At 51.2% G+C, this 11630-nt stretch overlaps 6 protein-coding genes across 6 annotated transcripts; 5 read left to right on the forward strand and 1 right to left on the reverse strand.

The window, feature by feature from the left end:
* Positions 1 to 170: 170 nt before the first annotated feature.
* MGL_1221 (uncharacterized protein) lies at positions 171 to 1135 on the forward strand (the record flags this gene model as incomplete). The annotated part of the gene is made up of 2 exons (XM_001731901.1): positions 171 to 311; positions 362 to 1135. 2 exons carry the CDS (start codon positions 171 to 173, stop codon positions 1133 to 1135), a joined length of 915 nt encoding a protein of 304 aa, XP_001731953.1.
* A 189-nt stretch (positions 1136 to 1324) lies between these two features.
* Positions 1325 to 4639, forward strand: MGL_1222 (uncharacterized protein; the record flags this gene model as incomplete). The annotated part of the gene is made up of 1 exon (XM_001731902.1): positions 1325 to 4639. One exon carries the CDS (start codon positions 1325 to 1327, stop codon positions 4637 to 4639), a length of 3315 nt encoding a protein of 1104 aa, XP_001731954.1.
* Positions 4640 to 5209: 570 nt separating this feature from the next.
* MGL_1223 (uncharacterized protein) lies at positions 5210 to 6364 on the forward strand (the record flags this gene model as incomplete). The annotated part of the gene is made up of 1 exon (XM_001731903.1): positions 5210 to 6364. One exon carries the CDS (start codon positions 5210 to 5212, stop codon positions 6362 to 6364), a length of 1155 nt encoding a protein of 384 aa, XP_001731955.1.
* Positions 6365 to 7398: 1034 nt separating this feature from the next.
* On the forward strand, positions 7399 to 8784 carry MGL_1224 (uncharacterized protein; the record flags this gene model as incomplete). Its single annotated transcript, XM_001731904.1, has 1 exon — positions 7399 to 8784. The coding sequence occupies one exon, from the start codon at positions 7399 to 7401 to the stop codon at positions 8782 to 8784; it is 1386 nt and encodes a 461-aa protein (XP_001731956.1).
* Positions 8785 to 9138: 354 nt separating this feature from the next.
* On the forward strand, positions 9139 to 10518 carry MGL_1225 (uncharacterized protein; the record flags this gene model as incomplete). The annotated part of the gene is made up of 2 exons (XM_001731905.1): positions 9139 to 9775; positions 9809 to 10518. The coding sequence occupies 2 exons, from the start codon at positions 9139 to 9141 to the stop codon at positions 10516 to 10518; spliced, it is 1347 nt and encodes a 448-aa protein (XP_001731957.1).
* A 34-nt stretch (positions 10519 to 10552) lies between these two features.
* Positions 10553 to 11613, reverse strand: MGL_1226 (uncharacterized protein; the record flags this gene model as incomplete). Its single annotated transcript, XM_001731906.1, has 5 exons — positions 10553 to 10960; positions 10994 to 11040; positions 11071 to 11202; positions 11239 to 11389; positions 11434 to 11613. 5 exons carry the CDS (start codon positions 11611 to 11613, stop codon positions 10553 to 10555), a joined length of 918 nt encoding a protein of 305 aa, XP_001731958.1.
* Positions 11614 to 11630: the final 17 nt, after the last annotated feature.

Raw genomic sequence — 11630 nt, forward strand, 5'->3', positions numbered from 1 at the left:
GTTTTTCTTCCCTTCTACATGACAACCCACCCAAAGGCATCATCACATCATCAAGACGCGACGCTGCGAAATCACCAACGCATCGCTTAAATCCTCGATTCGAGCTGCCGCGTCTAGCGCGACGCCCTCTCTTACTCGTTCCCCCCCGGCATCCTTTCTTCTGACAGACCATGTCGTCGTCGTCCCTGGAAAGGACACGCGAGCTAAGCAAGCAGCTTTCCAAATCCACGGCAGATTCTAATGTCGAAGATATACTATCGTTGCTTCGGCAGCTCAAGGAGGTTGTCGTGCCATCTGAAGAGCTCATTCGCGTATGTGTGCATGTCATTCGTTGTACTCATCTCAACTAACACTCCCACAGGCAACGAAGATTGGTGTAGCTGTGGGAAAACTGCGCACGCACTCTCATGCACGCATTTCGGAGCTCGCAAAGGAGCTTGTAAAGTCATGGAAGTCACAGATTGAGAAGCAGCGCCGCGAATCACCTGCCAGTGAGAAATCCAAAAAGGACGCAGCGTCATCTGCCGATACCAAGTCTTCCTCATCCTCCTCCTCATCCCTGTCTTCTTCCGCTGCTCCTGCTTCGAACTCTTCATCTACAAACTCGAAGAACGTGGATATCAACTTTGAAGTGCTGAATGATAGAGTCCGCAATGCGTGTCTGAAACTCTTGTACAACAGTTTAGAGGTGCAGGATCACGCAGAGCCTCAAACGGTCTTTGCATCAGCCATGAAAATTGAAGAAGCTGCCTACACAAAAATTGGTGCTAGCACGACCAACAATGACTATCGTGGCAAGGTTCGAAGCTTAAGTCTTAACCTTAAGGACAAAAACAATCCCGAATTGCGCCAAAAAGTCTTGGAGGGTCATATTGATCCTGGAATGCTTGTGGTCATGCGCTCTGAAGAATTAGCATCAAAGTCACTCAAGGAGCAGCAAGAGTCTATTCGTCAGCAGAATCTACACAATGCCAAGGGTGCTGAGGCTCAAGAAGCTGAAACAGATGCATTCCAATGCGGCAAGTGCAAACAACGAAAAACCCGCTACTATCAAATGCAGACTCGTAGTGCAGACGAGCCGATGACTACATTTGTCACCTGCGTCAACTGCAACCACAAGTGGAAATTCTCATAATGTACTAGTAGAAGAAAAGGTTGTATTTACAAACGGACCTTGCCTATTTGTGGGTCAAGCGAAAATTTAGGCACATAGGTTGCTTTGGCCTAAGCCCATGTCATAATTTTGAAAAAAAAAATCGTTGTTAAGCAAGCGCACAAGCACTGCACACACGCAATTTTTCTTCCTTGCTCAACGTAACGACATATGCCGCGCGACTTCCGGCCTAAAGGCCATGGCGCTGCATCAAGAAAGCGAGAAAAGGAGCCAGTCCCAAACAAAGAGAAAGAGACTCGTTATGATGATGAGGGGGTTTCAGAAGATGTGCTGAGACATCAGGTAGCAGCTCTCGGTGGCACTGAGGAGGATATGGCGTTAATCCAGGGCAAGGGCAAAGAGCGGGCCGCCAAGCTGACAGACTCGGAATTGACATCTGAACTCATGGCTTTCATGCAAAAAGAAAACATGCCTACAAGCAACAAAGCCCCAAGCGCTGGCGCTAAAAACACCAAGGTCGAGCAAGAATCCATGCGTTCTGAGAAGCAGAACAAGCCGTCCAAGCCAACGAGAAAAGGTCCAGCACAAAATGAGGCACAATCTGCAAAAGAAAAACCGCCGTTGAAGGAAAAGAGATATAATGATAAATATAAGAAACCAGGGAATGAATCTTTGATGACAGAACCTGAGATTAAGCCATCCACGTCAGGTAAGCATGTTGTTTTTGATGGCGGAGGCGCACCAAAGACTTTGAATCGTGTAGGTCTTCAACTTCGCTTTGAGCCAGTGCCTGACTGGATGAACATCCAATTACCCGAGCTTAGTGATAAGGCGAATTCTTTGAAAGAGCCATCCAACGAAGCCATCAGTGGCTTGCATAAGCTGGGCGATGAGGTGCTCGAAAACGAGAATGATACATACGCACGCCTGGCCTCTGGCGAGAGCGGCAAGAACGTGGTGCTGGGATCCATGAACTTCTCAGATCTGCAATTCGCACGCACCTTATTAACGAACAGCAGGGCGAGTACTCTGTCGGATAGGATTTCCGCCGTGACTTTGCTTCTCCAAAGCAGTCCTCTGCACAATCTGAAGGCCCTTGATCTGCTTATGAACATGGCTGGAAAATCGAATCGAGAGGAATCTAGTCGTGCTACACGCGCACTGGCCGACTGGTTCGCAAGTGGCGGCGGTTTGGGCCCTGACAAGCTTCGATATTTCCGTGACCAGCCAGCCATGCCTCGCGCTGCTGCTTTGTATGAGTCTGACGGGAAGTCCTTGCTGTCAACGTCCACGTCGCCTCTGGCAAACTGTGTGTGTCTATGGGCTTTTGAGGACCTTTTGAAACGCACGTACTTTGCATTTGTCCAACTTCTCGAACGCCAGACTCATGATACACTTGTTTTCATGCGCAGACAAGCCGTATCACAGGTGTTTGTTCTATTGCGCGATAAGTCTGAGCAAGAACACAACCTTTTGCGCCTGCTGACGAACAAGTTGGGTGATCCGGACCGCAGCGTAGCCTCGAGAGCCAGCACACATCTGATGGAGCTGCTTCAGGTGCACCCAGCTATGAAGGCGATTGTTTTGCGAGAGGTGAGCGAAGCTGTGCTTCGCTCGCAGCAGGTCGTCGTCAGGGACAATACGCATTCGACGCCGAAGGGCAATCAGCATGCCACCTATTATGGTGTTTTGACACTCAATCAGACCCTGTTCGTTGACAGCGATGCTCCACTGGCTAATGAAATATTTTCTGTGTACTTCCAGCTCTTTGACGTTTGCTTACAACAAGAGGAAGCTCAGCAGGAAGTGGCAGAGAAGTCCGAGACCTCGGAGACTGGCACACACTCCACGAAGGACAAGGGTCGGTGGCGTGATAAGCCGAAGACCAAGAGTGCCTCGCCCTCATCGCAGAACAAGGCAGCCCATGATGTGTACGGACGTCTGCTCGCGGGAATTTTGACGGGTATTCGGCGTGTGTTTCCATTTACGACGCTCACTTCAAGTGCACTTGACCAACATCTGGACACATTGTTCCGCATTACGCACACACATTCTTTCAACATTGCCGTGCAGGCATTGCAACTGATTTTTCAGGTGGCGATCGGCTCGTCGTCAGATGGTGAAACAGCACGCGGGTTCTCGCCACATGTCGCTGATCGCTACTACCGCATCTTGTATGATTCGCTCTTGGATTCTCGTCTGGCTACTACGAGCAAACAAGCGATGTACTTGAATCTCGTATACAAGTCGATGAAGGCTGATACGGATTCCGAGCGAGTCAAGGCGATAGTGAAGCGTCTGTGTCAAGTTCTCAATTTACAAGAGCCGCCGTTCATCGTTGGTGCTCTTGTCTTGTTGAGCGAGCTGTTTAGAGCGAAGCCTGGCTTGCGAGCCATGCTTACAGAGGCAGAGGATGAAGGGATTGAACATTTTGAGGATGTCGATGACAAAGACGATGATGATGATGTACGTGCTCGTGCCACTGTGCGAAAGAGTGGTTCTGAATACGATGGACGCAAGCGCGACCCTCGCTTTGCGCATGCTGGAGAAACGGCCTTGTGGGATCTTCTTACGCTAGTCCACCATTATCATCCCTCGGTCAGTTTGAATGCGATGCAGCTTCTGCGCGGAGAGAAAGTCACATCGAACGCGGACCTAACATTGAATACCCTCATGCATTTCCTAGATCGCTTCGTGTTTAAGAACCCGAAGAAACGTTCAGGCGTCAAAGGATCAAGCATCATGCAGCCCTCGCTCAGTGATGCAAAAGATGACGTGCTTGTCCGGCGCACGGATGCACCGCTTTCTTATGTGAACACGGCTGACTTCTGGATGCAAAATCCCGACAATATTCCTCCGGATCAGCAGTTCTTCTTCCGCTATTTCCAGACGAAATTGAAGCGATCAAATGCTCCGCCAGAAAAGCCCAAGAAACAGACGGATGCCGATGATGCACTAGATGAGGAGGAGCGAGAGAATGAGTATGATGACGAGGATGATGCAATTGGCAGCGATGACGAGGACGAGAAGGAGATTTGGAAAGCAATGAAGTCATCTATGCCGAAGGAAGATGAGATGGATGACTTGAACGAGGATGACGATGAAGTTTTGGCTGAGCTGGAAGCTAATGCAAGCGCTGATGAAGCCGAGGATGCATCTGATGTAGCCATTGACGATGCTGATGAGGGACATGAAGAAGAAGAAGATGATGAAGATGACATTTCGGAATATGATGAGGAACAGGACGATGATACAACGCCTTTCCGTGATGATGAAGCTGACGAAGATGATGGCGATATGTTCTTAGAGGACGAAGATGACCTCATTCCCTTTACAAACTTCGATGACGAAGACGACGAAACGTCTCACACGGCTGGCAGAAAGCGTTCTGCTGATGAAGTTGAAGAAGCTACAGGAAAGAGCAAAGAGCGCAAATCCAGGCGTAGCAAGCGTCGGGCGCTTCCTGCCTTTGCAAGTGCTGAGGACTATGCACACATGCTTGATTCTGATGACGATGGAAATTAGTACATGAGTTGTAGCTTTCAGTCGGTGTGTATGTTTTTGTTTCTTTCGCTTGCTTGCTTTCTGCACCATCCACATAAGTAATTTTGAGCACAATTCCCTTTGGCCCGATCAACCTAATGAAAGTTGATTCGGCATCCCGATCGATTCGTTGACCCATAGCTCGCAATATTTTCCCATGCCGGGCGACGACCCTTCCTCATCGGACATGACAGCAACAGAGACCCGGTCGAATTCACGACTCATTTCCGAGGGCGAGGTCGTTATTCTTTTTGTCGTATGTGTTGTATTTGCAACTTCCTCTTACACATAGTCACGCGACAAAACACCTGTTCCTGCGGTGATGAAGCGTGGCGAGCAGATCATCAATATGTTTGGTGTATTTCGGCACGATGACATTATTGGACAGCCTTATGGCAGCAAAGTGCGTCTACTGCATTGTATCTGACGCAGATTCACTCCAGCAATAAGAAGGGATTCATCTACGTATTGCGTCCGTCGCCTGAGCTTTGGACCATATCACTTCCACATCGAACTCAGATTTTGTATGCGCCTGACATGTCGTTTATCACGATGAAACTCAATCTGTCGCCCGGTGCCTGTATTTTTGAAGCTGGAACGGGTAGCGGAAGCTTTACGCATTTTCTTGCTCGCACTGTAGCACGTGGTCCACCTGCTGCCAATGGTCATGGACAGACGTCAAATGTATGGCAAACACAGCGGGATTCTCTGACGCCTGCCATCTCGAACGTACACGAATCTGAGTATGAAGGCCGCGTATATTCATTTGAGTTTCATGCCGAGCGCGTCGAACGGGCTCGCAAAGAGTTTGCCGAGCACGGTCTTGATACCACAGTTGTTCTTGAACATCGGAACGTTTGCAAGGATGGATTTGGCCTCACCAACAAGGCTGATGCAGTGTTCTTAGATTTGCCTGCACCTTGGGAAGCTGTGCCATTTGCCAAAGAAGCTCTGCGACAGGACATATGCACGCGAATCTGCTGTTTCTCGCCTTGCATTGAGCAGGTTTTGCGCACAGTGTCGACACTGTCGGAGCATGGGTTTACGGATGTAACGACGTATGAGAGTCTCGTTCGCACGCATGAATCTTTAACGAATGTGGCACCTCTGGACTCGATCTCGCAAGTAATTGAGCGGATCCGGCAGGCGGAGGCGAAGCGCGAAACCCGGCGGCAGCTGCAGATTGCCAACTCTAAAGCGGAGCGAGAGCGACGTCTTCAGGCCCAGCAGACAGAAGGGCAATGCGAATATACAAGCGCAGAGCCTGATGTAAGAGAGTCGGTGGGTGAAACTGTTGCTCCGCAGTGCGACGGGGCAAATCAGGGAGCTACCAGTGTATCGAAGGCTAGTGCGAGTCTCAACTTGGAGAATCAAGACATTGATACCGAAGGCCCGCCTCGTCTGGATAGCCCGAGGCATGGAGCTCCTAATCCTGCATCGCATCCTGCGCAAAAGCGTAAATCCGACGATTTGGAGCAGGAAGATGGCGACGCAGATCAAACACAAACAACACATGCAGGTGAGGAAACTTCACCCAACGTGTACGAGCAGGAGCCTGAAGCTGAAATCCTGTTCAGCCATGGCTTTCGGCAAAAGGTCGAACGTCGGCCTATGCAGCCAGCCAATGTCTACTCGCGTCCATACGCACAAATGCGGGGTCACACTAGTTATCTTACATTTGCGCTCTTGCTACCCCGTACTACGTAGATGCAGCATTATACCCTTGCAAGTCGCCCAGAAATACGGGCTGGATTTGACTCGAGTCTTCGTCATGCTTGGGACCCAGGAAGCCCATACAGACAACAAAGTGCTCGGCACTGCTGGCTCGGCTACTGCGTGGCTTGGCAAGTTCAACCCGCAGGAAAAGCCGTCTTAGCTGAGCCATGAGCATATTCGTAGATGACGAGCCGGGCTCGGCAAAGACCTTCGCGACGAAAGTGCCGTCACGGCGAAGCATGCAGGACACCATTGTCACAGCAGCAGCAAGTAGTTGTGAATGTAGGAACTCGTCAATCATTTGCAGCCCTGTCACATCAGGCGCTCCATCACAGACAATCAGGTCAGCAACGCGGGTATATGGGCTGCGCTGTGCATCATAGAAGGCTTGCTCGACTGCTTGTGCAGTCTCTCGTGTAGTAATATCACCGACGACCTGTGTGACGCCGTCTAATGGTGCCATATACTGAAGATCTACAGCCACGATACAAGCACCGCTGCTTCGAAGCTGGCGGCTAAGTACTTGGCTCCACGATCCCGGCGCCGCACACAAATCAATCACTGCAGTGGGGGGATGTGCGTCGCGCATGAGTGACGTGTATATTTCGTGGCCAAGTGCATTTCCAAATAATGCACACAAGTGAGCTTCGGCATCTGATGACATGGCACCGACGTTATCCTGTCCCACAACACGTGCAGCCAGCGAGTGGCCAGGCCGGCCAAACAAGCCATATTGCTCATCCAAATGCAAGAGCTTGAAGGCGGAGCGTGCACGAAATCCTTCTTGCTTGCCTTGCCGATAAAAGTGATCGCGCTGATCTTTGGTGGACTTGCCCATAGGCAAGAGAAGCGCTCTTAGAATTCGAGAGTCCGAGATGCGTCCACCAAGCCGGTCTGATGGAACGGGAAGGGTAAGGGCGGACTTGATGTTATCGGAGAGAGTGATCTTGTTATTTTGCTGGCGGCCGCAAGACGATGTGGAGAAACGAGCGCCATCGACATTGAGGACAAGAATGACCTCGCATATGGACCACGACGATATAGCAAGAAAACGTGCAGAGCGAGCGCGTCGGAAGCTGGACCAGTCACAGAATGTGAGTGCATCTACACCAGATACCGCTCGGTGTGAAAAGCCCGCAGTGGCAGATCGCGAGTGGATGCATATCAACCACGATGTGCCCGTCGAGCAAGATGCACGGCGAGTGCGTCTGGTGTCATGGAATATGCTAGCACAGAGTCTCGTTCGACGTGAGCTATTCCCGGGCAGCGATTGCCTTAAACTGAAGACACGACTCCCTGGAATAGTAGCAGAAATGACCTCGCACGACAACGATCTTGGATGTTTCCAAGAAGTCGACTCGATCAATGAGATTGTGCCATCGATTCGGCAGGCCGGATTCGATTTCGTGTATGAGCGGGGGTACGAAGAAAAGAAACATGGGCTCATGATCATGTGGAAAACCAAGGCAAGTACACGTGCAACGTTCGAGTCTCCTGTGTGGAAGAAGGTCGTCCGTCTCGACGACGTCGACAAATGGGGCGACACTGTGGATGGTCCGTCACTTTCTCGTTGCACGCGCAACATTCTTTTGATCGTGGCACTTCCTTTTTCTTCCGGCCCAGGCGGTATCATTGTGGCGACAACGCATTTATTCTGGCACCCGCGGTATGGTTATGAGCGAGCACGACAAGCCGCAGTTATCATGCGAGAGCTCAGCAGCTTGCGCGCCGCGTCACAGGAGGACTGGTCATCGTGGCCTATAGTCTTGGCGGGAGATTTGAACGATCAGCCTCACTCTTCTACCTATACACTTTTGACCGGACAGGCTGCGCAGTACCGTGACCAAATTCGCACCGACTTGATGGCCTCGCGCGTTGTTCACACATCTGTGGACGAGAGCCGTGGTTTGCGTACGGTGCACTATGCAGCCACTGTCACCGAAGCAGGTGACGAAGACCGCGTGCTTGGACGCCATCGTGCCCCTAAGGAAAATGAACTTCTTTTGCCGGATGAAATCATCGCGTTCGCACAGTTCGATGCCGGTCCCACGCGACCGGGGCATTTTCGGAGTGCATACGGATCCCATTACGCTCAATTGGGACCACATGCAGAGTTCTTTCGTGATCGCGGCACTGCACCGGAGCGCTACGACCAAACCGAATCACCTATACCGACGGACCAGCGACAGCTTCAAAGCTTTGAGCCTAAATGGACACTGTTTTCGCCGCTCTTTCGTCTCACCCTCGATTACATTCTTCTTGCGCCTCGTGCACATGTTCAAGGCCCGGATTTTCCTGTCGTGACGGCGTTGCTATCGCTTTCCCCGGAGTCGGTACTCCATCCAGGTGTACCTCGTGTTTCTGTGTGTAGTTCTGATCACATCATGATTGGCGCAGAGCTTGCTCTTTAGGCCCTCTACTCCCTTGCACCTTGCAAAGCAGGCTTGCCATTCAACACATCTCTATCTATTCCAACACATGTGGAGGACGTTCGCCGCCACTACGCCATAGCTTACTTTCGTATGTCCATGTTACGACGCGTCCGAGTCCCGCCATTTGCGTGGGGCCTTTTGTTTCCTTCGTATACTGTGCAGACTCTTCGCATAGCATGGTGTATCCTGGTCTTTTGGGTGGAGCGAGGCTACTTTTACATGACGACGAGCTCGTGCGATCTCGAAGCGTCTTCAAGCGCAACATTTCGTATTTTGGTTTTGAGCGATCCTCAAATTGTTGGCGCGCACACGTACGAAACGTATTCGCAGGGAATGAAAGCTCTTGTCAGCGCATTTTCTGATCAATACTTGCGCAAAGTATGGCTTGCGATGACGCGACAAGGTTTGGGCGCATCCCTGTGGCGACGTCCTCGGCGGGCTGATCTTGTCGTATTGTTAGGCGACTTGACAGACCGCGGTCGCTGGTATGATTCCTATACTGATTGGAACCAGCTCCAGCTTCGATGGATGTCCCTGTTCCGAAACTTGCGCGTGATGCGATACTCGCTGCATTCTCCACTGCGTCCTGACGTGCATGATGGGTCCTGGCCGGCACTAATAGTACCAGGGAACCACGATATCGGCATACCTGCATACGAGACTGGAAAGCCATCTACTTTGAATGAACTGGCTGCAGGGTGGTTCCAGCATGACTATGCGCCCTTGGTAGATGATGATGATTATGTCCTCAAAACGAATGGCACAGCCTCATGGAATGCTCGGATTCCTATCTCTGTGAACCATCGGTCTACAACGCATGAACTTGTGCTACTGAATGCCATGGATTTGGTTACTATGCAGCCGCTTGGACATGGGCCGATCGAAAACTGGGATTCAGCCAAGGAGCGAGCGCTTACTACGACAAAAATGATTGATTTGCTTGGAAGTGTACGGCCTCCAGCGGGACAAGGTACGTTTGTGACATCATGATCTGACCATGCAGATGTGCCTCGCATTCTATTCTCGCATGTTCCGTTCGAGCGGCGTGCCAACGAGCATTTGTGCGATGTTCCCTCGCGATCGGCTGTCCATGGCGTGCGTCGTGAATCGCAGCGCGCACGCGTGCCAGGCGGTGACATTCTTCAAGGCGGTGATCTGGAACGAACGTACCAGAACCTTGTTCACATAAACGTATCGGACTATGTGTTGGACACTATTCAACCAGCTGTCATTTTTTCCGGTGATGACCACGATCATTGTGAAGCGATTCACAGAGGCTATCGAAAGAATGCAAGCGGCACTGTAGTAACCGGCTTCCAAGCTACCGACATACCTGAGCTGACAGTCAAGTCCATGTCCATGGTTGAGGGAGTCAAGCGCCCAGGTTATGCATGGCTTCAACTCCAGATGAACGGAGATGTACCATCTGTCGATTATACCCCGTGTCTCTTGCCTAACCAGATTGCCCTTTGGCTGCAAGTGTACTTGCCACTTTTTGTCCTGACACTTGCGTTTGTACTTTTTGCGCCTGCTTTCATCCGTTCGAATCAGTCTTTGCTTCCCATACATCAGAACCAGCTGCCCACAAAACGCCGCAACCTGAACTTGTTCGTGCGCACAAGCAGCATGGGCGCTTTTTTGCGCCGCCTTGGCCGAGACATTGGGCACATTGCTATATTTCCCTTGCTACTTTGGCTCTTCCTGCAAAGATGAGATTTCTTGTAATTTTCGTTTTTTATTCGTTTGACTACTGTGCTTCGAGGGCTGCGTTGGGAACGAGTCCCAGTGCCTTGAGCGTTTGGCTGCGTTCGTCTTGGCTGAACGTTTTTCGAGGAAATGTGGTCGAAAACGTCAGTGAAGAGCCACTCCCGCCTTTCCCATCGGATATCACAGCCTTTTCCACGTCTGCAAGGGTTGCTTCTACGCTAAGAGTACCCATCCAAGTACCTCCAGGCGCACGTACTCGCAGCCGAGTTTCGCTGCCCGCACTGGCTTGGGATGTCTTGGCAAGTTGCGCAGCTAGAGAGGGCACCCCTTCTGCCGGCGTTGCCTGTGTCTGAATGCCTTGTCGCAGTTCTTTTTCGCGTGCAGCTCTCTCTGCTCGACGGCGCTTGTCTTCTTCGATCTGTTGCCGGACACGCTCTTTGGCTGCGATCTGCATGTTAGCTGGATACAGTGTTGTACCTACATCGTCCAAACGCTCACGGCGCTTGCGTTCAGCCTCTTTGATGCGTTCTGTGTGTCAAGTCAGCCTATGCCACGTACCCTTTCGCTCTAATTCCTCGCGCGCTTGGCCGGCATCTTGGCCAGCTTTGCGCCGAATCAGTTCATTTGCGCGCTGCTCTCTGGCGTTTTCGGCCTCTTTCACTGCGCGCTTTTCAGCAGCCCTGGTGCGAACTGGATGCTCGTCAGTGTTTGTGCAAAGACACGCACGTTCCTGAAGCCGCTTTTCTCGCTCTTCAGGCGAGAGCGGCTTGATTTTTTCAGAACTCTCACTAAAGTCTTCATGCCCAGACTTGTCTGCATGATACATAGCGAGGTCCATGTCCCGGAATACTTTTTCGCAAACGTTACAGCGAATCGACTGGAAAATGCATGAGCTTGCAGCAAGCATCAATCTGTACATACATTCACCTCAGGCGCCTCGGTGCTATGTGGGTCCGCAGCGCTGGTTGGCTGTGGCGCGGCCGCCATCGCATCTGCGGGTATGGCCTCATCTTGGTGCGCTTCCAAGTGATCTAATGCTGCTTCAAGGGTCCCATTGGTAGAATGGAGAGCCCAATCCACACGCTCAGGAGCAAATCCCATTTCCAGTACTCTCGTTA

Source organism: Malassezia globosa (genome assembly GCF_000181695.2).
Source record: "Malassezia globosa CBS 7966 chromosome Unknown mgl_sf_2.1, whole genome shotgun sequence".
Classification (NCBI taxonomy): domain Eukaryota; kingdom Fungi; phylum Basidiomycota; class Malasseziomycetes; order Malasseziales; family Malasseziaceae; genus Malassezia; species Malassezia globosa.